General features: G+C 41.5%; 2 protein-coding genes across 3 annotated transcripts in view; one reads left to right on the top strand and one right to left on the bottom strand.

The window, feature by feature from the left end:
• glg1a (golgi glycoprotein 1a) overlaps positions 1 to 7,452 on the top strand; it is a 32,652-nt gene extending 25,200 nt beyond the window's left edge. For both annotated transcript variants that reach the window (XM_034587370.1, XM_034587369.1), the window contains 9 exons: positions 167 to 259; positions 3,038 to 3,175; positions 3,483 to 3,606; positions 3,823 to 3,965; positions 4,211 to 4,312; positions 4,568 to 4,675; positions 5,034 to 5,154; positions 5,816 to 5,922; positions 7,086 to 7,452. In XM_034587370.1, the coding sequence (XP_034443261.1) occupies positions 167 to 259; positions 3,038 to 3,175; positions 3,483 to 3,606; positions 3,823 to 3,965; positions 4,211 to 4,312; positions 4,568 to 4,675; positions 5,034 to 5,154; positions 5,816 to 5,922; positions 7,086 to 7,253 (1,104 nt within the window). In that variant the 3' untranslated portion in view covers positions 7,254 to 7,452. The remainder of the gene's footprint in view (positions 1 to 166; positions 260 to 3,037; positions 3,176 to 3,482; positions 3,607 to 3,822; positions 3,966 to 4,210; positions 4,313 to 4,567; positions 4,676 to 5,033; positions 5,155 to 5,815; positions 5,923 to 7,085) is intronic.
• A 7,559-nt stretch (positions 7,453 to 15,011) lies between these two features.
• Positions 15,012 to 21,776, bottom strand: LOC117762794 (fibulin-7). The gene is made up of 7 exons (XM_034587407.1): positions 21,665 to 21,776; positions 19,034 to 19,193; positions 18,353 to 18,523; positions 17,950 to 18,243; positions 17,738 to 17,875; positions 17,525 to 17,660; positions 15,012 to 15,449 (listed from the first exon to the last, which is right to left on the bottom strand). The coding sequence occupies exons 1-7, from the start codon at positions 21,728 to 21,730 to the stop codon at positions 15,089 to 15,091; spliced, it is 1,326 nt and encodes a 441-aa protein (XP_034443298.1). The 5' UTR covers positions 21,731 to 21,776; the 3' UTR covers positions 15,012 to 15,088.
• Positions 21,777 to 22,438: the final 662 nt, after the last annotated feature.

Raw genomic sequence — 22,438 nt, 5'->3', positions numbered from 1 at the left:
GATATATGTTCCTCCATAAGGCATGATGAGAGGTGTAGTGGAATTGATGCTGGACCTCTACATTTTCTGTTTTGTTTTTTTCATGCCTACACACATTAAACGTCAGCTTTTCTTTGTGTGTCCATGTTTTCTGTATGTCTACTAAATCCTTTTTGAATCTCTGCAGTCGGAGGATATCCGTCTGGAGCCGGAGCTTTACGACTCCTGTAAGCAGGACATCACCAGACTGTGTCAGAATGTGGCTTACGGCAACGCACAGGTCAGGAGACACACATGCAAAAGCACTAATTTCTGCATGTTCACTTCAAAAAGACACATTTCACCTTTAGTCAAGTTATCAAACCTTGACACCTTGCTAAAATGTGTCTACAACATTTGGTAGTTTCATTTCAGTTAAATTTACATTTTCAGTTACATTTCAGAAATGTTTTAGTCATAGGATTGTGGTCAGTTCAAGTGATTAAATATTGAGAAACATTCTTCAGTCAGTACAAGTAACTATAGTTTTAGCATTGATGAGCTGAAACAGTTGTGGACGCTGTCATTTTCCAGCAGATGGCAGGTCCCTGCCTTAAAAAATAGTTTCATTTCAGGGAAAAACTGAAAAATCATCTGAAATATTCTTAGGAAAATTCACAATTATGTTTCTCAGGTAGTGAAGTGGAGCCATGTGTTAATTTGGCTTTCATGAGAGAAATGTTCCGACTTCAGGTGATAGCAACTTCTTGCCACCATTATTAGATCGGGATTACATGTACGCAAGATATCTCTGGGATCTTTGAACCCAGCACTTATTTACCCATATTTTTGGCTGTAAATGGGTATATAGTATGATATGGATTTTTTCGGCCGATACCATAACCGATAACGACCTGTTTAGCATGGCCGGTACAGATAGCGATATTAATTTCACATTTCTGCATATTAAATAGATGTTCATAGCTTGTAGCTTATTCACACCTGAGGGTAGAATGGCTAAGATATAGTAAGCAAATATGCATGATTTAATATTCCATTGTTAACGCAACAAAAACAGCTCTGACTCAGATCTGAGTGTTTATTTAGTTTTTTTGTGAAGTACATCAGAAAACTTCAAACAAATTTAGGTTAGAACATTTCCCCTTCAAAATAATTTAAATAAAATATTTTGACATCTCAAATAAGACATGTCAATGTATTAAAATAGTAATTTAAATCAAATAACGTGCATTAAAAATAAAGGCTATTATAGAAGTAAAAGCATGATTAAAAACTGACCAAAGCACATGGAATATTATGCTCAGTAAAGAAAAGGAAAAAGGTTGGGCAGAGCTCGTGTACTTTTAGTGCATGAGAGTGAGGAAGGTTTCTCTATACTGTGGCATTCATGTATGTAATGTTTTGCATAAAAATTCTAAATATATTAAATGCACTGACAATATCTCTGACCAGAAATGTCAACACAATTAGTTGAAACAAAGTATAAAGTGCACCCTTCATTGAAAACATAAAGGGAGCCTCTCTACATCTCGCTGTAAAGTGTGCGCCATACAGCCCAAGCTTGCAACCCCACAGTCCTCCATAGCCATGGTCATAGTGCGAGCATTGTCCCAAAGTACAAAGTGAACCCTCTCCTTTGTTATGTTCCACTGCCTGAACATAGTTTCAAAAGCTTCACAGCTGCCGCACTATGTGACCCGGAACACTCCTGCGCATGAGACAATGTCCGTTTCATGTTTAAATCATCATCCAGCCACTGAGCCATCAATCTACGCATACTCACTGGACTGACGTCTGAGGTCGATATGTCAATTGTAACTTATGTTACTTACATTGGTATCTATCAGACTATGAATGTGTGCGACGACCACATCATATAGGTCAGGCAGGGACACATCTGAAAAGTAGTGGCGACTTGGCCGAGTTTGTGCTGATGTGCCATTAGCCGGCAAAATCCTTGGTCTTCTAGCACGGAAAATGGCTGGTCAACAAGAGCGATACATTCTGTGATTTTGTTATTAATTTCTTTAGCCTTTGGACTGTCTCTAGCAAACTTCCTGCAGTTCTCAAATGCCTGCTGGATAGGCACTGCCACACTGACCCTCGCTGTGGCCTTTTTCCTCGTCACGATGATGGACTCTAAGGTGACTTATGAGATTGGTAGTGATAGAATTTGCAAATGTTTTTCACCCTCTCGGAACCTTTGTAAAACATTTATTGCAAATTGTAAAACTACAGTCACTCTCAGAAACTGTGAAAAACGTATTTTCAGTTCCTATGTAACACGGGTATGGACTGGCGCGGTATAATGACATCATGACCTCCGTTTATCAGACATTCAATCGGCTATAATTTCATTAACCGATCAATAAATAATAATTTAAAATTCCCATTATCGAGCAGATAATGTATCGGGCTGATATATATATCGTGCATCCTTAGTTGTAAATGATTGACCAGGAAAAAAATATTCTCAATTTGTTCAGTATTAATCAAGTATGGTGAACCAGGCAACTGCAAAACTGCACTGCAGTGTAAACAGCTTTTGTCTATATCACAAGATGTGGATTGCAGTGTTGTTTTTTGATACTAACAGACTCAGATTATTACAGACAACGTTATGGACCAGATTACTACAGAGACATGACGTTATGTTGAAGAGAGGGATTTTTTTGTTGAACCAGAAACAGCTGTTGTTTATGTTCAAAGCCACTAGACTCAACTGATGATACCATAACACTGATTTGTTGATATTATTATATTATTTACCAAACTTATCTTGTCCTATAACACAATTTGGATGAAGGGTCAATCACTTGATTGAATTTCCCTTGATGAAAGAAGTACATTTGATCAACAGTGTGTGCATTATACACAGTTAATACTTTCTTATGTGCATGGTCTTTGTGTTGCTTTAAAAAACAAGACATGTACATTTTAAGGTTTTAAAACCTCCTTGCTTTTCTGCTTTCCTCATCAGTCCACTCTGTAAGGAATGTTCTGTATTAAATACAAATGACTCACCAATGATCGAATCTGTTCACGTGTGTCACTGTAGGTCATTGAGTGTCTGAAAGAGAACAAGCGTCAGTTGACTTCTCGCTGCCACCAGCGGATATTCAAGCTGCAGGAGGTGGAGATGGTCGATCCTGAACTGGACTACCAGCTGATGAGAGTCTGCAAGCACATGATCAGGGTAGGTCCACTAAATCCTTAACAAGATGATGGACCTGTGATACCCCATCTGCTGCTTCTGATGGTAATTTGTCACTTCCCAGTTAACACATGTAAATTTGGGTGAGCTGAATATTTTTGTAAACATTCCACCAAACTGCATTTGCCACCTGACTATTTTTGGTCCTATTATCATCGAGTGATCACGTAAATTGGATCAGTTAAATTTCCTGAAGATGGATTATAACCCTGAAATTGTAGATCCCCCAAACGCACATTGTTATGTTTGTTTTTATGTATGTAACATGTGTGTTTATGTTTTTTTACAGCGGTTCTGTACAGAGTCAGAGGGGAAGAACGTTCTTCAGTGTCTGAAACAGAACAAGAACGGTGAGCTCATGGATCCTAAATGTAAACAGATGATCACGAAGAGACAGATCACCCAGAACACAGGTAAACAATCTCACACGTCTTTTCTCTCAGCATCATCAAGACCACAAGTAGGACTGCTGACTTTTTCTTTGTGTGTGTGTGTGTGTGTGTGTGTGTGTGTGTGTGTGTGTGTGTGTGTGTGTGTGTGTGTGTGTGTGTGTGTGTGTGTGTGTGTGTGTGTGTGTGTGTGTGTGTGTGTGTGTGTGTGTGTGTGTGTGTGTACGTGTCCCTGTCCAGACTACAGGCTGAACCCGGTGCTGAGGAAAGCCTGTAAAGCCGACATCCCAAAGTTCTGTCAGCCCATCCTCAACAAAGCAACCGCAGACAGCGAGCTGGAGGGTCAGGTCATCTCCTGCCTCAAACTCAAATATGCCGACCAGGTGAGAATCACAACTCTCTATAAACTATACAAACATTAGGACTGTTGTGCGGTTGTTTTTTAATTGTAGTTTGTACGGTGATATTTTGTACAACCAACAGTAAAATGTTTTGTGTGGACATGAATTAAGAGGGGGAAAAATATCCCCTAAGGCCTAAAATGTAGTTATCACAAGGCTCTATTATTAATTCTTCAAGTGATATTTACCACAAATGTATTCATGCGTGTGTGTGTGCGTTGTGGCAGCGTTTGTCTACAGACTGTGAGGATCAGATCAGGGTCATCCTGCAGGAGTCAGCGCTGGACTACAGACTGGACCTTCAGCTGCAGATCCATTGCACACAGGAGGTTTATACATTTCTGCTTTCAAACAACACACTGTGAAAACGCTGAGAATTCTGAGTGTATGTTATTGTAATTTGATTATTCAAAATGATAAATTAAAATAAAAAATAAAGTTTTTCAGTTCTTTCATGCACACTAAAAAGCTGTGCTACTGGTCATACACAGCATTTTGACAACAAAATGTTGAGTTAAAATAGAAATTCATACAAACAATGGCACCAATGTGAAAACAATGACAAGATGTCATCTGGTGTGTAGATCTCCAGTCTGTGTCCGGAGGAGGCAGCAGCTCAGGAGCAGACGGGACAGGTGGAGGAGTGTCTCAAGGTCAACCTACTAAAGATCAAACAGGACCCATGTAAGAAGGTAAACCAACCCACTGCTGCCATCACTGATTACTGAGCAGAAAGGTTAACCCCAGCGACATGACGTACAGCCAGCACAGATGCTGATTTATTAGATTTCAAAACAATTCCCCATTTCTGCTTTATATAGACTAAGGAAACACATTTTACAATGTTTTACCTCTCTGGATTTTAATTCTAACATATGAAATCTTTTTCTTTTCCTCTTTCTTACTCCTCATTTACCACATGATGCTTTTTCCTGCTGACCTTCCATTTCCTCCTCCACATCTTCATCATCTTTGGCCTTTTCCAAAATATTTTTCTCCTCATTGTCTTCCTTCCCCTCTTATTGCCCTGCCTCCCTCATCGCCCTGCAGGAGGTGTTGAACATGCTGAAGGAAAGTAAAGCGGACATCTTCGTCGACCCTGTCCTCCACACAGCCTGCGCTCTGGACATCAAGCACCACTGTGCCGCCATCCCACCTGGCAGGGGGCGCCGTGAGTTCACAAACTACCAAACACCTCAGCTGTGACGTAGACACGAAAAATATAAAGTCCCCATTTTATTACTAGTAGTGAAGGTTCTGGTGATAAAAGATCTAGATTATTGACCCACAAAAAGTCTGCTTTTATTTCTTGATATTATTTCAGGGACAAGTTATTGATCCATTTAAAATTAGAGTGCTCCTATCCTAACCAACCAATGCTGAATTACAGGGAATAAGTACCTGCAAAATATAAGCACAAGTAAAAACATAAAACTAAATGCCATAATAAAACTCCTACGAACCTCCAAACAATATAAAAGTAGTTTAAAAGTAAAACTCCAGTTCACATCATCTTTGCAACGCTCTGGTTATACTGTCATATTCCACAATGCCATATTTGATAGTCATAGGGGAGACAGTGAAAGTGGAGGAAACAACATGCAGCAAAGGCCCCAGCTGAAACTGTACCAGTGATGTTGCAGTTACATGGTTTGTATGTTAACCACTCTGTACCAGAAGCTGCCACAAGTTTAATTATATATAATTACACCTAAAACAATTTCAAAAGTAAAGACTGAGTGGCTTGTAACCATCGACTCTAAATCATTTAAGCTCATTCAAGTCAAGATAACACATTAATGTTAGTAATGTTGCGTTTTGTTTTTCGTCAGAGATGTCTTGTCTCATGGAGTCGCTGCAGGACAAACGCATTCGTCTGCAGCCAGAATGCAAGAAGAGACTTCAGGACCGCATAGACATGTGGAGCTACGCCGCCAAGGTACGTGACCCCCGGCTTCCTCGCACTGTCAGCGAAACCGTCCAAACACTGAAAACACAGACGGCGGTAATGTGATAGAGCAGGAGAAACTCTGAGCTCCTCACACCACAACACAAAATAACTACAAAAACAGGAGCTCTGCTGTTAGTTTTCTCAAGTCTGTGGAGACAAACTTAAGTAACAGTATCTACTTATCAATCCAGCAGAGGAATTGCCGAAGTCATTCTGCTTCATTAACCTCACTCTCAAGGTGCTTTTTAGTCTGAAATTGCTTGATAGAATTAGCTGCAGAAAATCTTAGATTTGCATTTATTGAAATAAAGTCAACAAAACTTGTCATTTTGAAATTGAATTATCGAGCTGCACAAACCTTCATTGGTTTTCCATTAGAGAAACTGTATATTTGTTTACAGCATATATTGAAATACAATATAGTACAGCTGCGTTAATCAAAATATTACAGTTATGAGAGGTCCCCCACATCCCCCCCACCCTCTTTCATCCCCATTTGTTCCCTTGAAGTCCATGTCCACCAGAATTACAATGTAGTGCAGTGACAATTCATCGGGGATAAATGAAGCAGTGCTAATATAAAACAAACAAACAGGCGAGAAAGAACATTCAAATAAATAAATAAATACATAATGGAGGTGAAACGATTTCAAAGGTATGTAATAAGCTGTAGACAAGCTGGTTAAAATGGTATTTAATTTTAGAGTTGTTTTACAACATCGGTTTAGGGGACCTTTTATTTAGATTTTTTTTACTGAAAGTTTTTGTTTGAAAATTGGGTCCTTTAGTTTCCTCAGTGGCAGAGATAAGCCAAACTTTATTTTGGCAAAGCTTTGTGTCATTTCCTGTTCCCCAGTTATTACAAGCTCCAAACTTTCTCCATGTTTACCTGAAAAAAATCCTGAGTGCTAATTCTTCAACAGGGCACTTTCTTTTGTCCTTGAATATTGTAAAGCCACCACGAAAATAACTGAGGATTTCCTCCAGAGTTTTAACTTTAAAAATCTTGACGCCTATATAAAGGTATTCTTTTAATGTGAGAAACTGCAGGCAGTATTGAGGTTTTTTTAACAGGAGCTTAGTATGAAAACATTATTTCTGTAAAAGAGAGTATGACATGACTGTGCTGTCTTGTCCATACGATCCGGCAGGTGGCTCCCGCTGAGGGTTTCTCAGACCTGGCCATGCAGGTGATGACATCACCGTCCAAGAACTACATCCTGACTATGATTGGTGCAGGTGTTGCAGTGCTCTTCCTGATGGGGCTGCTTTGCGGCCGTTTCACTAAGCGTGTCACTCAGGAGCTGAAGGACAGGTAGACCACGCCAACTCTGGGGTCTGGACACACCCACAGGAGAAACGACCACAGCTGAAATAGGACCACCCCTCCCCCATCATTTAACCCCCCTGACAGCCACAGATACTCCATCTGCTTCTCCATTTTGCACCCCTGTTTCATTTTAAATCACTTCCTGCTTCTTCTTGAGTGACATCATTCACAGTCTTGCAAGTGAAAGTGGGCGTGATCAGTGACTTGCCTGCGCTACATGTGACCCGCCCACTCCCCAGGAAGACCACATCCATATGGATTTTTCTTCAGATTTTTTTTTCAATACAGAGTGCCGGGTCATCCTGCTGTTTTACCTGCGCTCACCAGATGTAGATGCAGTATTACTTGACTATTTTTTTTTTCTTCCTCCCCCTGCCCCCATTACCATGGTGGGAGGGGTCGGGTTAGGAGGGGAGGGGTCGGAGGTAGTCTGGGGTTTAAGGATACGGGGTCAAAGGTGAAACTTTAGGGGAGAGGGATGTGGATGTAAATGTGTAGAAAGTGGGATGGGAAATGCTCATGTATAGGTGTGTGTGTGTGTGTGTGTGTGTGTGTGTGTGTGTGTGTGTGTGTGTGTGTGTGTGTGTGTGTGTGTGTGTGTGTGTGTGTGTGTGTGTGTGTGTGTGTGTGATGCAAACTGTCTTTGAACCACCACATTCTTTTAGTTTGTCCTCCTGCTTAAAGGTTTTTTGGATTGTTTGGCTCTGGATATATCAATCCCAATTTAAACAAAATTTTTTTGATGATGTGTTAGAATTTATTGCCATGGGACTGCCAGGCGGGTGGTGCCAACCAGCCAGCCCTCCACCGAGCCACAAAGATGAGAAAAAGGGGGGCGGGGGAGCCAGCTCGCTCAATGCAGCCCCACAACATTAAAGCCTAATCTGTGCCGTAGCGCACCACATCCACCTGCCGCTCCCAGTTTAGCTGATATCACAGTTTTAGCAACTGCTTGGGAAGTTCTGGCCTCGTTCCATCACGCCACCGGATCAATAGTGATCCCTGTCTGAACCTGAACTGGGTGGAGCAGACATACTGGGAAAACTGGCTGTCTCGCCACCCTCTCGCCACCCTCTCCCCCACTCATGACTCGCAGAGTGGCTGTCGGTGTCACGCTGGTTGGCACAGAGAAGCTGAGAGCAATGCAGGAAAAAAAAAGAAAGAAAGAAAGAAAGAAAGAAAGAAAAAAAATACTTTACATTATCATAGAGATGTGAACATTTTGTGTAAAGATGATACTGGAATCATTGCACATTTTTAGTTCTTTTTTTATATCTATAAATATATATATATTGTTTTGTCATAGCCTTATTTATTTGTTTACTAATGGACAAACTTTTTTTTTAATGATTTGAATGTTCTCTGGTTGCCTTTTCTCCAGCGAGCAAGTGTGGGAGGGAGGGGGGTGAAGGTTTCAGCGTCCTCAAGGTTTCAACTTACTCCAGCAGACTGATATTTTTTTTCCCACAGGGGGCAGCAAACGCCTCTTTGGTCAGCAGAGTGAGTTGTCACAGTGTCCAGAACACTCAGTGACTGTTGATCAGTGAGGCTCCACATAATCTGAGCTTGTGACTGAAAAAGACAAATCCGGTCGTTACATGGATGTCTTGAATGTGATGATACTTTGGGAATGACCACTGCTGCTTCACTATTAAAACCAATCAGTGATGTGGACATGAAGACCAAACAGGAAGTTTGATTAAACTGTTACGTATTGTTCGGTTCATGTAAAAGATGTTGATTTAACTCTGTACAAAACAAAACAACTGGGCTGATTCACATAATATAAAAAAAAATGCAATGGTCAAGTTTGAGGCGTTAAAGCAAAGCAGGCATCTGTGTGATATTTAGCATTTTAATTCTGAGTCATTCAATTCATTGGCTGTTTGGCTGTGTATTTTATGCATCATTTGGAAATTTGAAGGTTAATGTTGGAGGAAGAAGGCAGACAAGGTTTCGCTGTCAGCGACTTTGCCGACTGTAAAACCACCAGAGGGGAATGTGTCCTCTCCCAGCTCGAGCCTGTCATGTGCACTCGTGCACTGTACTGCGTGACAAACTGTAAACTACGCACCTTGCAGTTAGACTGAACTGTTTTCCTTTCTAGTTGTTGCAGCTTGGTGAGGTGAGCGCTGCCCTTCCTGCTTGAAAATGAGACGCTCTGATTCGTTCAACTGCCTTTGCGTTTTTTTTTATCCCCCATTTGACATCAGTTTTATCAAAGCGTGCCTACTCGCCGTCCCGCTGAGGGATCCCGCTGTACAGAACATCCCAGAACCCCCTGAGGCACCCAGCAGAGACGCATGTGGGCCTGTGAGTGTGTGTTGGTGTTTGATGGATGATGTGTGTTTGTGTGTGTGTGAGTTGCCCACAGATTTCGGACCGAATGCTGCGTGATCTCCAGTCGATTCCTTGCGGTCTTAGTTGTCCCAGGTGATGGCGACCAAAACGTTTGATTTAAAGTTTGTGATGATAAAGATGTTTTTGTAAACAATATTTTGTGTCTGAATCCGTGGAGCTCCTCAGTCGTCATCTGATTTATTTTCTCCCTGTACACTTTTTTTGTTCTGTACAGATGAAAATTGGAAAGTTTGTTAATAATAATAAAGTCTGCAAGGTTTCTATTCCACTGTCATGTCTGTTTATTTCATTTAATTTCAACGAAAAGTATTGTGAGCACGTGTCTATTAATTATTAATACCGAAAACTTGACACACTAACCTACCAAATGTGTATTAATCCACCTCTGAAAATACTCCCCAACAATATTATTCTTTCCTGCTGTTTGATTAAAAGCTACAGTGACAGCTGGTCACTGTTACTGACCCTTTTATGAGCTGAAAGCTTTAGGAAGATAAGTAATAGTACATATATTAGGAGACCCTTTGGATTTGGTCTTTGTTGACCATGAGGAAATTGAGTAATGCCAGTGTTGTGTACTGGAAAAGACAATTGTGTGGGGTTTTTTTTACAATGTCTGATGTTTTTTTTCAGGAATGTCAGTTTTCCCTGATCTCTATACAGTTATGAGAGGCTTTTACTGCAAGTAGAACGACTGCCAGAATAATACAAATAAAAACATAATTGTGCTGTATCACTAAAAATGAAGCCAACATATCATGAGCGCTGCCATATTGAGCTGGGAAAATATCTTACATTTGGAGCCAGAATCTGCACAGTAGTGATCAGGAAGTGAGGCCTATACACCTGCTGATACAGGTCGGTCTCAACTGTCAGTCATGACATCACAGCCGGATTTCCGAACATCAAATAATGAATTAAACTTATGTTTGGAAACATTTGACGGGAACTTGATTTTTGTTTTGTCATTGTCCCACATGGTGGATGTAAATGGTAAATGGTTTTGTATTTATATATCTCTTTTCTAGTCTTGATGACCACTCAAAGCTCTTTACAGTACAGTTTTACATTCACCCATTCACACACACATTCACACAGTGCATCTATTAGCAGCACTTTCTTGTTCTATGAGGGGCAATTCGGGGTTCAGCATCTTGCCCAAGGACACTTCGGCATGCAGATGGGGACGACTGGGGATCGAACTGCCGACCTTCAGGTTGGAGGACGACCGCTCTACCCCTCAGCCACAGCCGCCCAGGATGTGTGTCTCTGCCTATTCTGCAGCCAGCCTCCAGGGGGCAATCAAGACACTTTGGCTTGACTTTTGTGAGCCATAATGTCATCCATCTTTACATCCAGTTATTGGGTGAAAAAACACCACCTACTGTTGAAGCAGGGAATATATCACATCTATCTGTCCACTATCCACTGTCCTTGCAGCAGAAAGAGAGACCTTCTTTTTCCTTGTCCAAAGCTGACGCCGACATTACCCACAATGCATCTCTATAACTGCAGGTTCATGCAGCAGTCGGGGAGGTGATAAGCTTTCTTACCTAATTGTCTTACTTTTTTAAATTGTAGACTTAAGACCAAACCTACACTGACACAGGTAGCATCACTTGAGGACATTTATCAAACTTCAAACAGCTCCCCCTGGAGACATTGTATTCAGGCTCAGGAAGTCTTTTGTCGCCCAGGCCGTACAACCTTTCAACTCGTCACAGAGATGGACGGCTGACATGGACCTTTGGGCATGCAGCTGCTTTGGGCATTCAGTTTCCCAAAGACAAATCCCCCGAGACAGTTTTCAGTGTCATTATCAGGCTACTGCTCTTGTTTGTTTTACTTCCAAGAGACAACTTGTCAGCAGCAGGAAAACAACATGCAGACAATAACTGTAATCCTGTTGTAGCTTTGTCTATAATGATGTTTGATTATACAAAGTCTGACATGAACATAGACAATATTTGCTCTGAATAAATTGAAGGAGGCGTCTCTTGTAACTGAATTACATACAGTGAACTTCACATTCCAGCCCACAATTGTTTTAGTGTTTTGTCTTCCTTCCCTCCTGCAGCCGGTGGTTGTGGTTTGTTACACTGTGGAATAAAACAATTCTGCACTCAACATTTGACCTGAAGGGAATCATCATTACCACTGGCTCATTGTTTTATTTTGCATAACACAATAAGAATGATCTCATAATACTTTGATAATTGAAAATGAGACAATGAAAAAAATTTGTTTCATTATCAGTTATTTGCTAATTTTATTTTGTAATTAAAAGAGATATAAAACTGATGCTGTGTTTCAGTTTCAGTAAGTCACTTTGGTCCAAACTGTATCAATGTTTTCACAGACTGCTATGAAATTTGGTTCAGACATTGATGGTCCTCAGAGGATGAATGATATTTCACTGGCACCACCATGAGGTTTATATATAAAGGATGTGTGTGTGTGTGCATGTAATTTCTCAACTTTAAGATGGATTGCCATAAAATGTTGTTCAAATATCCATGTTCTCCTTAACATGAATTATTAGCAGTAGTACAGGATGGATGGCTGAAACGCTAAACTTACGTTGTGAACATGTTGAAGACTACACCTGCTAAACATTGTCATTGTGAGCGTGGTGACATTAGTGTTGAAACCACAAACTAACAATGGGCCCAGGGTCAACTAGGGTTTGAACTTGTAAAGTGTTAATATGTCATGCCAAGTTTGTAGTTGTAAATAAAACTGTAAAAATGAGGGTTTCATTAGCTGCTGCTAACATTGGGATTGTTCATCTTATTTCTCTAATAACTTAAGATCCAGACGTCCAGGCAACCAACTCCTTCATTTGATTAAAATATTTGGTTCAAAAGTGTATTACAGACATAAAAAGAACGTTTTGACTCTTCTGGCAGGCAAACACATTGATGCCACTGACAGGCGACAAAATGAAACGCACCTTACTTTGATTAAAATGACTCTCTGATTTCTGCAGGTTTGAAAGTTGTACATTAAACGACACAACTCAACAAAATACATGACACAGGTCTTGGTTGAACGTGAGAGAGTTTCTTATCATATCTTCAAACAACTTTCTTATTCTTACCAACAGTGACAGGGTCACTGGTGTTACAGGTCAATGGGACACCATCTGACTGTCATGAATTCATATGTGGCTGATGTGGAGGTGGAGAATGAAACATTGAATGAAAACTCTGTCATCCACGTCAAAAGTCTCATGTTACGTCTGCTGGGCATCGTGATCGCTCTGATGTTATAGCTGAATATATGTTTATACATAACATATAAGTTATATGTAATCTTTAATTCAGTTCATATCTGCTATCATATGTTGGGCACGAGTGAACAGGTTCTGGCTTCCTTTCTTTTTCATCCTCTGGCATCTGAAGGTGATGTGATTAGTGTCTTGTTAGCTCATGTTGGCTGCGCTCCTTTACAAATATTGAATCACTCATATGATGTGGTCTCTGTATGCTGACATCTCTCATTCTCAGAGGATTTGTCTAAAAATATAGATACCATATGTATGTATGGTCTCCATGCAGCCATACATGCGTGTGAGAAGGTGTCTGCAGACATTCAGTGTAAACACATGTGTCTGTATGTCTGGTCTGTGCCTGCTTCAGGCTGTCTCACAGATCCGTGTTAAATTCTTCAGGCCGACAGACTGAAGTGCATCGACCTCGCAGCTTCTGTTGAACACAACAATGTAAATGTCTCAAAACATCCAAATGTAGCTTCCAGGAGTATTCACAAACTCTCACGCGACAAAAAAACGACATTAAACATGCATGTGACACGATTTGGGGGTAAACAATAATAATAACTTTATTTGTATAGCACATTTCAATACCAGTAACAAAGTGCTTTACAACAAACAATATGAAATTCTCAATCAGAGTAAAAACATAATAAAGATACAGATAGTAAAAGTCGTAGACATCATATGATAAAAGTTTTTTTATAAAGATGTGTGAAGACTGAAATGTACATTTATGGATCCCCTTAAAAAACCCTCCCTGCTGCAATTTCTACTTCAGTCAGATCACACACAGACATGATGCACATCTGTCTAGATTCAATGTGACTCATTATAACTGCAGAGCTCGCCTGTCAATCAAGTTTTCCTCTATGTGAGAATAAGGAGACACTGCAGCAAACAGCTGTTAATTCAGCAACTTACATTTGGAGCCAGAATCTGATTGTTGATTTCTCTTTGAAAGTGTTTCTCCATCCAGAATTAATCCTTTTTAGGAGTCTCTTTAAAACTGTCCATAGTGAGCTTGGATTTGTGTCTATTGACCAAAGAAAAGCTGTAACACCGTGACTTCTACAGAGAATATGATTTATGGAGATTTCAGGCTGAGCTGAAAAAGGGCTCAGTGACTTAGACAGAAAAGAGTTTAGCGTGTTTCCTTACTACGACTTAGAATCGAATAATTATCAAATGTATTTATTTTATTTCTCCTCTTGGTCCCATTGAGATAAAACATCTCTTCTGCCAGGGAGTCCTGGTCAAGAAATAAAACATTTAAAAAATAAATACAAACAGTGACAGATTCAACAAAAACACACACAGTGAACACAGTGAACAGACTGAAGCACAGAACAGACACAGAAACACACAGGCCATCAATAGCAAACATCAATGAAAATACAAATCACATATTAAAAGCAATGACATTGTTCAATGAAAACCAATTCTAAAAGATACATGAGTCTGCATAACAAAAGAACTTAACCCCACAAGATTATAAGATTACAAGAGCATAAGATACTGAAGTTGTAATCAAGGAAATATATTCTTTAACATGTTTCTGTACCATAGTGCCAAGATTACATGAACATGTAAGGACTTTTCAAACTCTTCTGTCGATCCCAGCCTCGACCAGTGGAACAATTTACAAACTGGTTTTATTGAGGTCAAGTCACAGAAATCTGGAAATACTCACATTTACGCACCAGTGAAATCCTCCAAATTTTGGCTAAAGATTAAAATATAAATTCTATATTGATAATGTAATATTTAAGATAAAACAACTGATCATTTTAGCTCTGCCAACAATATCCCTGTTTCTGTTTTCCAACCAAACAAATCTGTGTGTGTGAGTTTGCTGCCTGGACTTCATCAGTTGTAATCGCATCAACTGATCAAACAGAGACACTGATGCACCTTCAGTGTAAACTGCTGTTGCACTGTGGTGACTGGCTCTCGTCCTGTCAGACTCACTGGGACCATCATCGGCCCTTTCACTGCTCTCGCTCTCCATTTCAATAAAGGCCAAAAATATCAATCAAAAAGAAAGAAAAGAAAACAATCTGTTGGGTTTAGATGAACTTCCAGGCACTAGATAACTGTGGTCTAAAGAGTTCAACAGATACAGTAAATCACCTACAAAGAGGCCGAAAACACTCAGTGGTTTGCACCCCCACCCATCCATGCTCCACTTAGAACTCGTACGGAGAAACAAACAGCGTGACCTTTGTGAGGTAGCGGCCCAGCAGAGCGTTGCGCTCCAGCTCGCTCATCTCCACCTCAGCCTCCAAAGTGGCAGGACCCTTTATTGGCGTCACCAGGAGGAGGGTGCCAGTCTGTCGGCCTGAGCGCTGCACGCTGAAGTGGCCCCGTCCACGGCCGCCCGCCAGGCCGAAACGCAGAGTGTCGCCCAACACGCGAGCCGCCGAAACCCGGAAGAGGACCCGAGGGGCGGACATGTTGGACCCCACAGAGAGGAAATGGAAAGAGATTGAGTTTGGCGCCTGAGTGCAAGCCTTGTCTCCCAGCATGCACGGGTTCCTCTCACAGCGCCTGGAGACGGTGACACATAAAGAAAGGTTGTTATTACATTTTTACAGAGGAATAAAACCATCAAAGCTTTAATGACATAAAAACATCTGTCAGTGACAATGGTAATAGTAGCTGGAGCAACGACAATTACACTCAGAAAATTAATACACAAGTATTTGAATAATAATAATAATAATAATAGCATGCCAAACATTTACTGGTTACAGCTGCTCAAATATGAGAATTACATTCATTACCGACATATACCATTGTAATTCAGCTGCTGGAATAAAAGTCAGACAACTATATTTAGTTGCCATCCATAATCATAAACATGCTTTACGCCTCTCGACCAATCAGCTGATGAACGGACTGGAGCCTGAAGGCCCAGCAGGGCGCCTGCAGAGCGGCAAACCTCAGTCTGACTCGCTGCTCGGTTACTGTTAGTGGAGGGAAGCTAAATGACGGGTGGAGAAAGGAGGTGGCCGACAAAGATGTGAAAGTCATTGTTTTCGAATTTCTCTCCATCTCTGCCCCTGTCATAAATCAGATCTGTGTCTTTTGAGATGACAGGTTTATGGTTGTCTATCCCCTCGTTGCATTCTTCTCTAGTTGCTTTGTTTGCTGCTTCATTGTTACAGTTTATTTTAAGCTATTTGGGCTGTCAGAGGCTTACATGTTGTTTACCACTGTCTCCAGGGTCAGGGGACGACTCTTCTCTAGTCTCATCAAGACTAGAGAAGCGATATATAAATATAGACCATTTACCATGCGGAATGGGGGAGACAGGGATCGAACCTCCGATCTTCTGGTTAGAAGACAACACACCCCCATATATTGATGTGCAGATTATTGGTTTCTTTTGGAAGGAGATGGAGGGGATTGGGTCACGGTTCCATCAGATCAGCGTGCTTCGTACGGCCGCAGACGCTCATGTTTGATATTTAAGGAGTGCTGTGAAACCCACCACAGGGTTGACCTTACTATGTAAAGCACCTTGAGAGACTGTACGTTGTGATTTGGCACTATTCAAATAAAACTGAATTGAACTGAAATGAATTTCTTTGTTTCGATGTCTTGTGATTCCGTGTCGATGAGATGTCTTGTTTTTAACTCTGAAATGCAAAATGTTGCACAGACACTGAACCCCATATTGCCACGGAAGGCTGTGCTGACTGTGTGATAGAAGTGCAGCATACAGGCACTGTACGAATGTGTGTGTAGATGGCTGAATGAGAATTGTACTGTTAGCTGCATTTACTATATACAAGAGTGAGGCTGACTACTGCCAAATCTAACATCAAACATCCGAGTAGGAGGTCTACAGAAACTGAGCCAAAGTTGTGATAGTGGATGAGATCTGTGTTCTTCATGGAGTCCTGGTTACTGAAAGCTATATTTCAGCCTTTTTGCTGAATAAAACCAGCCGGTGGGAGTAATGTATCATCGCTAATTTACCACGGTAGTTATAGACTGTTCAAGATACAGGAAGTTTCCATCCAGGACTGTGGGGCAACCTTAGTAAGTTTCAACTCTGGAGAATGTCCGCAGAATTGGGTTCAGACTTTCTCCGGAGTTTGCCTTCCACATATGATGAAGACAACAGGATGTTCTTCATTCAGACGCGTTCACAACAACACAGACATCTCCAGAGCGTTCAGGTGAGGGGTGGTGCAGCAGGCTGAAGCAGGCTGAAGCAGGACGTAACGTATATATTCCACTGCAGATATCACATGTTAACATCACTTGGACACCGGTGTTGGTCCTAAGCACCAAAAGTTCTCTTGATATCTCCGTTGGTGTCTTCTGTGTGTATGGCCTTTTTCTGCCTCCGCTCTGACATTTGTGTCTCATATACAGTGCCTCCGGCCAATGACAGGATGATACACAATGATTGGTTTAAGAAATTAACAAAACCCAAAGGTTTTTTTGAGCTGTCACTTGATGTGTGATACAGTACGTAGTGCATCCTTGTTGGAACAGACCGTCCTGTGACCTCTGTGGGTGTTGGTAAAGGTCAGAGAGAAATGAAGAGCTCAGGTGAAGTAAAGATGATTTGATCACAGAAAGTGTGCGTCAGAAGGACATGATCTTACATTGGTGACGTCTTGATGTACGTGGCATTTTTCATGTGAGGACACTCCACCGTCACGCATTGGAACCCCCCGTATGTGTTCACACACAACTGGTTCACTGTGCAGTTGTGCATGCGGTTTTCACACTCGTCGATGTCTGGACAAAGAAGAGCAGAGGGGAGGATTACAACCACAACTAACTAGTAACTGATAAGATGACCGGTGAACTCTGACCTCTGCAGCTACGGCCATCAGCGGCGAGGTCATATCCTGTTGGACAGAAGCAGTGGAAGCTGCCAGGAGTGTTCACACACTGATGGACGCAGAGCCGGCCGGGCTGACCAAGAGGAAACAGACGACACTCGTCGATGTCTGGAACACAGGACACAGGGCGCTTAGTGGTAGTTAAGACCAAATTGGTTATTTATACGAATAATATTTATCACCTGTGCAGATGTTGTTGTCACGGCCTGATATGGTGAAACCCACGTCACAGGTGCAGCGGGTGGAGCCCAGGAAGTGGGTACAGTGAGACGGTCGGACAGAAGAGGAGGGAGAGGAAGATGTAGGTGATGAGGGGGAGAGAGTAGAGGCTGGAATTGCTGAGAAGGAAGAAGAAGTGGAGGAGGACCCTGACAGAGCGGCAGAGACAGGGAGGTATGACGAGGATGAGGAGGAAGAGGAGGAGGAGGGAGCAGCAGGAGAGAAGGAGGCCAGGGAGTTAGAGGTGCTGTTGAAACCTGAGAAGAAAAAGAGAAAGACAACTTCAGAGAAAAAATTATAAAAAATAGCAAAGCTGCAGCCATGAAACCAGAGGGAGTGGTTCGTTTAGCTGATCGCTTGACTCACGTCTGCACATTGGCTGTTGGCCGCTCCACTTCAGAGACTCCAGACACAACCGGGTCCTCGGGCCGATCAGCTCATAGCCGGGTTTGCACATGAAGTGAACCTCGTGTCCAACGCCAAACACCCTGCCCAGTCTGCGGCCGTGAGAGGGGGCCTCTGGTTTGGGACAGGATACTGGACCAGATAGAGATCAATCAATCAATACAATTTTATTTGTTTAGCTAATATTCACAAATCACAGTTTGTCTCATCCTCTGCCCTCAACCCTCATCAAGAGGGGGATATAAAATGTAGAAACCTCAGAGAGAGCCAGGTGAGGGATCCCTGGATATGGTCTGTGGTTTGATCCCAGTTTCCCCCATTCTGTGTGCCGAGGTGTCCTTGGGCGAGATATTGACCCTAAACAGCCCCTGGCAGTGTGTGAGTGATGTATGATAGAGAAAGTGCTGTACACAGATACCCTGTATGAATGTGTCTGTATATATATATATATATATTCTATATACAGAATGTATAAGTATATATATATATATAAATATATATATAAAGACCAACGCAATATCAACTTCCTCCTCCTCATGGGTCACTGACATGGCCTGAGATGAAGTTATGATCTGCACCTCCTCCTACCAGGTTCACTTCCCCAAGAGAAACCCAGTCACAGAGTGTCACCGTATTTCTCACCGTTCCTGGTCGTCTTAAAGATGGCGATGGTGCTGTTGTGCAGGGCGCTAATCTTTTTCCTGAGGGAGCGGAGGCCCTGCTGGTACGACGCCTCATGGACTGCCAGCATCTTCTCCACCTGTTGCAGCGAGGTCAGCAGGTTGTGAGTGGACGCACACTCCTGTGGGACGAAGACAAGATGACTGATTCTCTGATGATGCATTACCTGGTTCTATTAGGTTGAGAGAACTGTGAACCACAACACCAACAACTGAAAGTGGATGTTTGATCCACTGTCAATATAACAGCTTTAAAAGATAAAGAATCATCAAATGAACATGCAATTAAAAAAATCTGAACTACAACAACACAAGTGTGTAGCTACATCGTGTTATTAAAGGGACTCACACTGTCTACATGTATTTTTCCACTACTCCAGCAGAGGAAGAGGACGATGACACCAGACTAACTCCAGTCTGTCTCCAGCTTCAGGTGTGAGCTCCAAACATAGAGGTGAGGTTTTCAAACGCACACTAACACCTGGGTGAAAACTGGCCCTGAGCCCGCCGCTGACCTCACACTACACAACACAACACACTGCTGCCATCAACACAACGCAACACAACACACTACTGCCATTAACACAACACACTACAGCCATTCACTCAAGACAACACACTACTGCCATCAACACAACACAACACAACACACTGCTGCTATCAACACATCACATCACACTACTGCCATTAACACCATGCAACACAACACACTGCTGCTATCAACACGACACAACACAACACACTACTGCTATAAAAACAACACAACACACTATTGCCATCAACACAACACAACACAGCACTGCCATCAACACAACACAACCCATTACTGCCATCAACACAACACAACACACTACTGCTATCAACACAACACATCACAGCACTGCCATCAACACAACACAACACACTACTGCTATCAACACAACACACCGCCGCCATCAAGACAGCGTAACACAACACAGCATAACACAAAACAATACACTACTTCCATCAACACAACGCAACACGAATACAACCCAACAAGAGGCTGCAGCCACATAAGGAATGTGTGGTGTGTGGGATGACACAGTGGTGGATATAATGAAGGTGAACTTGAGTTCAGTGAGTTCAGGACACTGAAGAGTTCTTTTTTAAACAAATAAAAAGCAGACTGATAAAGGTCAAATAAAACGTTTATTTATTGAAGGACACTGAAACAAGCAGAAGCATGAACCCAATTGGAGCCCATCACAATCAACAGTCAACACACAGACACACACAGGAGGTGAAAACAGAGCAGAAACTCTCACTCACACTCACTTCTGTTCCAACTGATTCCAGGTTCATTTAAGAAAGAACTGTATTCATGTTTGCACACAAAAAACTGAAACTTCTTCCATCTTAAAAAAGGAAATTCCTTTCTCACCCTACTACTTCCCAAGAGTCTGTGAGCTAAACACTTACATTTGTGTATCCTCAATTATTAACATTGTGCAGCACCAAACACTTTGATGTCTCCTTGTTCTTAGTGACGTTTAAGTAGATCTTACATTATTTAGGATTGTTCCTTTTCTGTCTAAAGCATATTTGAGTATTTTGCCAATCATTTTCTTATTATTATTAATCATTTTTAAACCAGCTCGGACTGATTTGATCTTTATCAAGTAACATTTTCAGAAAATCATTGGATTCAACTGTTTTGTCCCTTTGATAATTTGTATATCAGACATATATAACATATACAGCATATATCAGCTACTACAATACAGACTCATGTAATGTGTCATTTCATTTTTCAGTCTTCAGAGTCAAAATCTTTACTGAAAAAGAGGTTTACATCTCAACAGACCTTAAGACTCTTAAAAAGGGTCACAATTAAAAAGACATTTGCTTTAAAACATTTGAACTCAATTTTATACAGAATTTGTATTTTCTCTTGATTTAAAAGTCTAGTCTACTCTAAAAGAGTTTTCTTGTGAAGACGAGACAATAACAGCATTACATTGAGTCAGTAACAACAGCATGACCCATTCAAAATCATTTGGATGATCAAGTCCCCAAAAAAGAAACTCTGTTTATTATCCCTCTTGGCAGATGATAAATTGTTTTAATTGACTTTATTAAATGAATGTAAAAATATTTGAACATATTCATGTTAAGCATTTAATGAATAAAACTACACTTCCAGCAAACAGCACTGGTGTGGTAAACATTAATATTCAGAGTTGCTCAGTCATGTCATTCCCATGCTTCTGTGCTTTTGACCCATTACAAGAAGAAAAAAGTTTACCTGGACCCCATCACAGGTTACAAGCATCTTGTGGATACGACTACAATTTCAAAAGAACGTGATACATAAAGCATGGTTTAATTAAAAGGATTATTAGAGGTGTGATTAGCTGAAAGTGTCCAGTATTCCACAAAAACAACAAACACATCTAAATAATTTGTTACGATCTCCAGGCTGGGAACCACTTTTCTAACAAGTTCATGAATCTACCATGTGAGGACGTGACGAGGAGCAGACACTGCTGTTAGAAACCTCTGCACACAGAGGACATGATTATCCAGCCTCAGTAGAGACACCAACAAGTTCCCTCATGTCACCTGTACTCACCTGAGCAGAGGAGGAGCACATGTGATGAAGACTCAGCAGCAACATAACGAGCCCAGCGGCCTTCATCCTGATGAACCCTCAGCAGCACAGAACAGGACAAGCAGGAGATCAGGGCACTTGCCAAATTTCCCTCACTGACAAACACCCTCCTCCACCTCCTCTATGTCAGGTATTGTGGAGGCTGGAGGAGGAGGAGGCGGAGGAGGAGGAGGAGTGCGCCTCCCACATCTGGAACACACTTTCAGTAATTTTGAACTATCAGCATGAACCCAAAAATAAACTGGTAAATTATAAGGAGAGTCAGCTGGCACTGGCGTCTTTTAATCATCATCTGCACAACAAAGCAGCTACATTGTGGTGACTACTTCAAATTCAGGAATGTGACTTCTGCTCCAATTACGGCAACTTTAAACTCCCACTTTTTTGAAGCCTTAAAACATGCTGTCTAGCAGGATAATGCCGTGTGGCTCCTAAATGACAGGGCGTCTGTTGGCCCCGCCCGGATCGCTTGTCCCTCAACCCCCCCCAGAAAAGAAACTGCTTGAATTGAATAGATCCTAAAAGCTCCCTGCAGCATTTAAGTCCGCACTTAAATCATACCAACTCAGAGTCATATATATAAGGCATGATAATGGCAGAGTATGAACACACACTATAATCTCCTATGAGCGCTTCTATACACGACTCCATGGAAATCCTTAGAAGATGGTGGATTTGAGAAAAGCAAATAAAACATTACAATTGCTGGTTTTGAACGATCCCCAAAAAAAGGTC

The sequence above is a fragment of the Hippoglossus hippoglossus genome, chromosome 6 (assembly GCF_009819705.1).
Source record: "Hippoglossus hippoglossus isolate fHipHip1 chromosome 6, fHipHip1.pri, whole genome shotgun sequence".
Lineage (NCBI taxonomy): Eukaryota > Metazoa > Chordata > Actinopteri > Pleuronectiformes > Pleuronectidae > Hippoglossus > Hippoglossus hippoglossus.
Note: the sequence above shows the minus strand (reverse complement) of the source record. Positions and strands in the feature narration are given on the sequence as shown.

Excerpts from the sequence above, each read along its gene's own strand:
- LOC117762794 (XM_034587407.1), bottom strand. The coding sequence starts at position 21,730 with ATGAAGGCCGCTGGGCTCGTTATGTTGCTGCTGAGTCTTCATCACATG. Across the intron at positions 17,876-17,949 it reads TGACAACAACATCTGCACAG|ACATCGACGAGTGTCGTCTG; the intron begins GTGATAAATATT and ends CCTGTGTTCCAG. Across the intron at positions 15,450-17,524 it reads TACATCAAGACGTCACCAAT|GCGCTGTGAGAGGAACCCGT; the intron begins GTAAGATCATGT and ends CACCGTCTCCAG.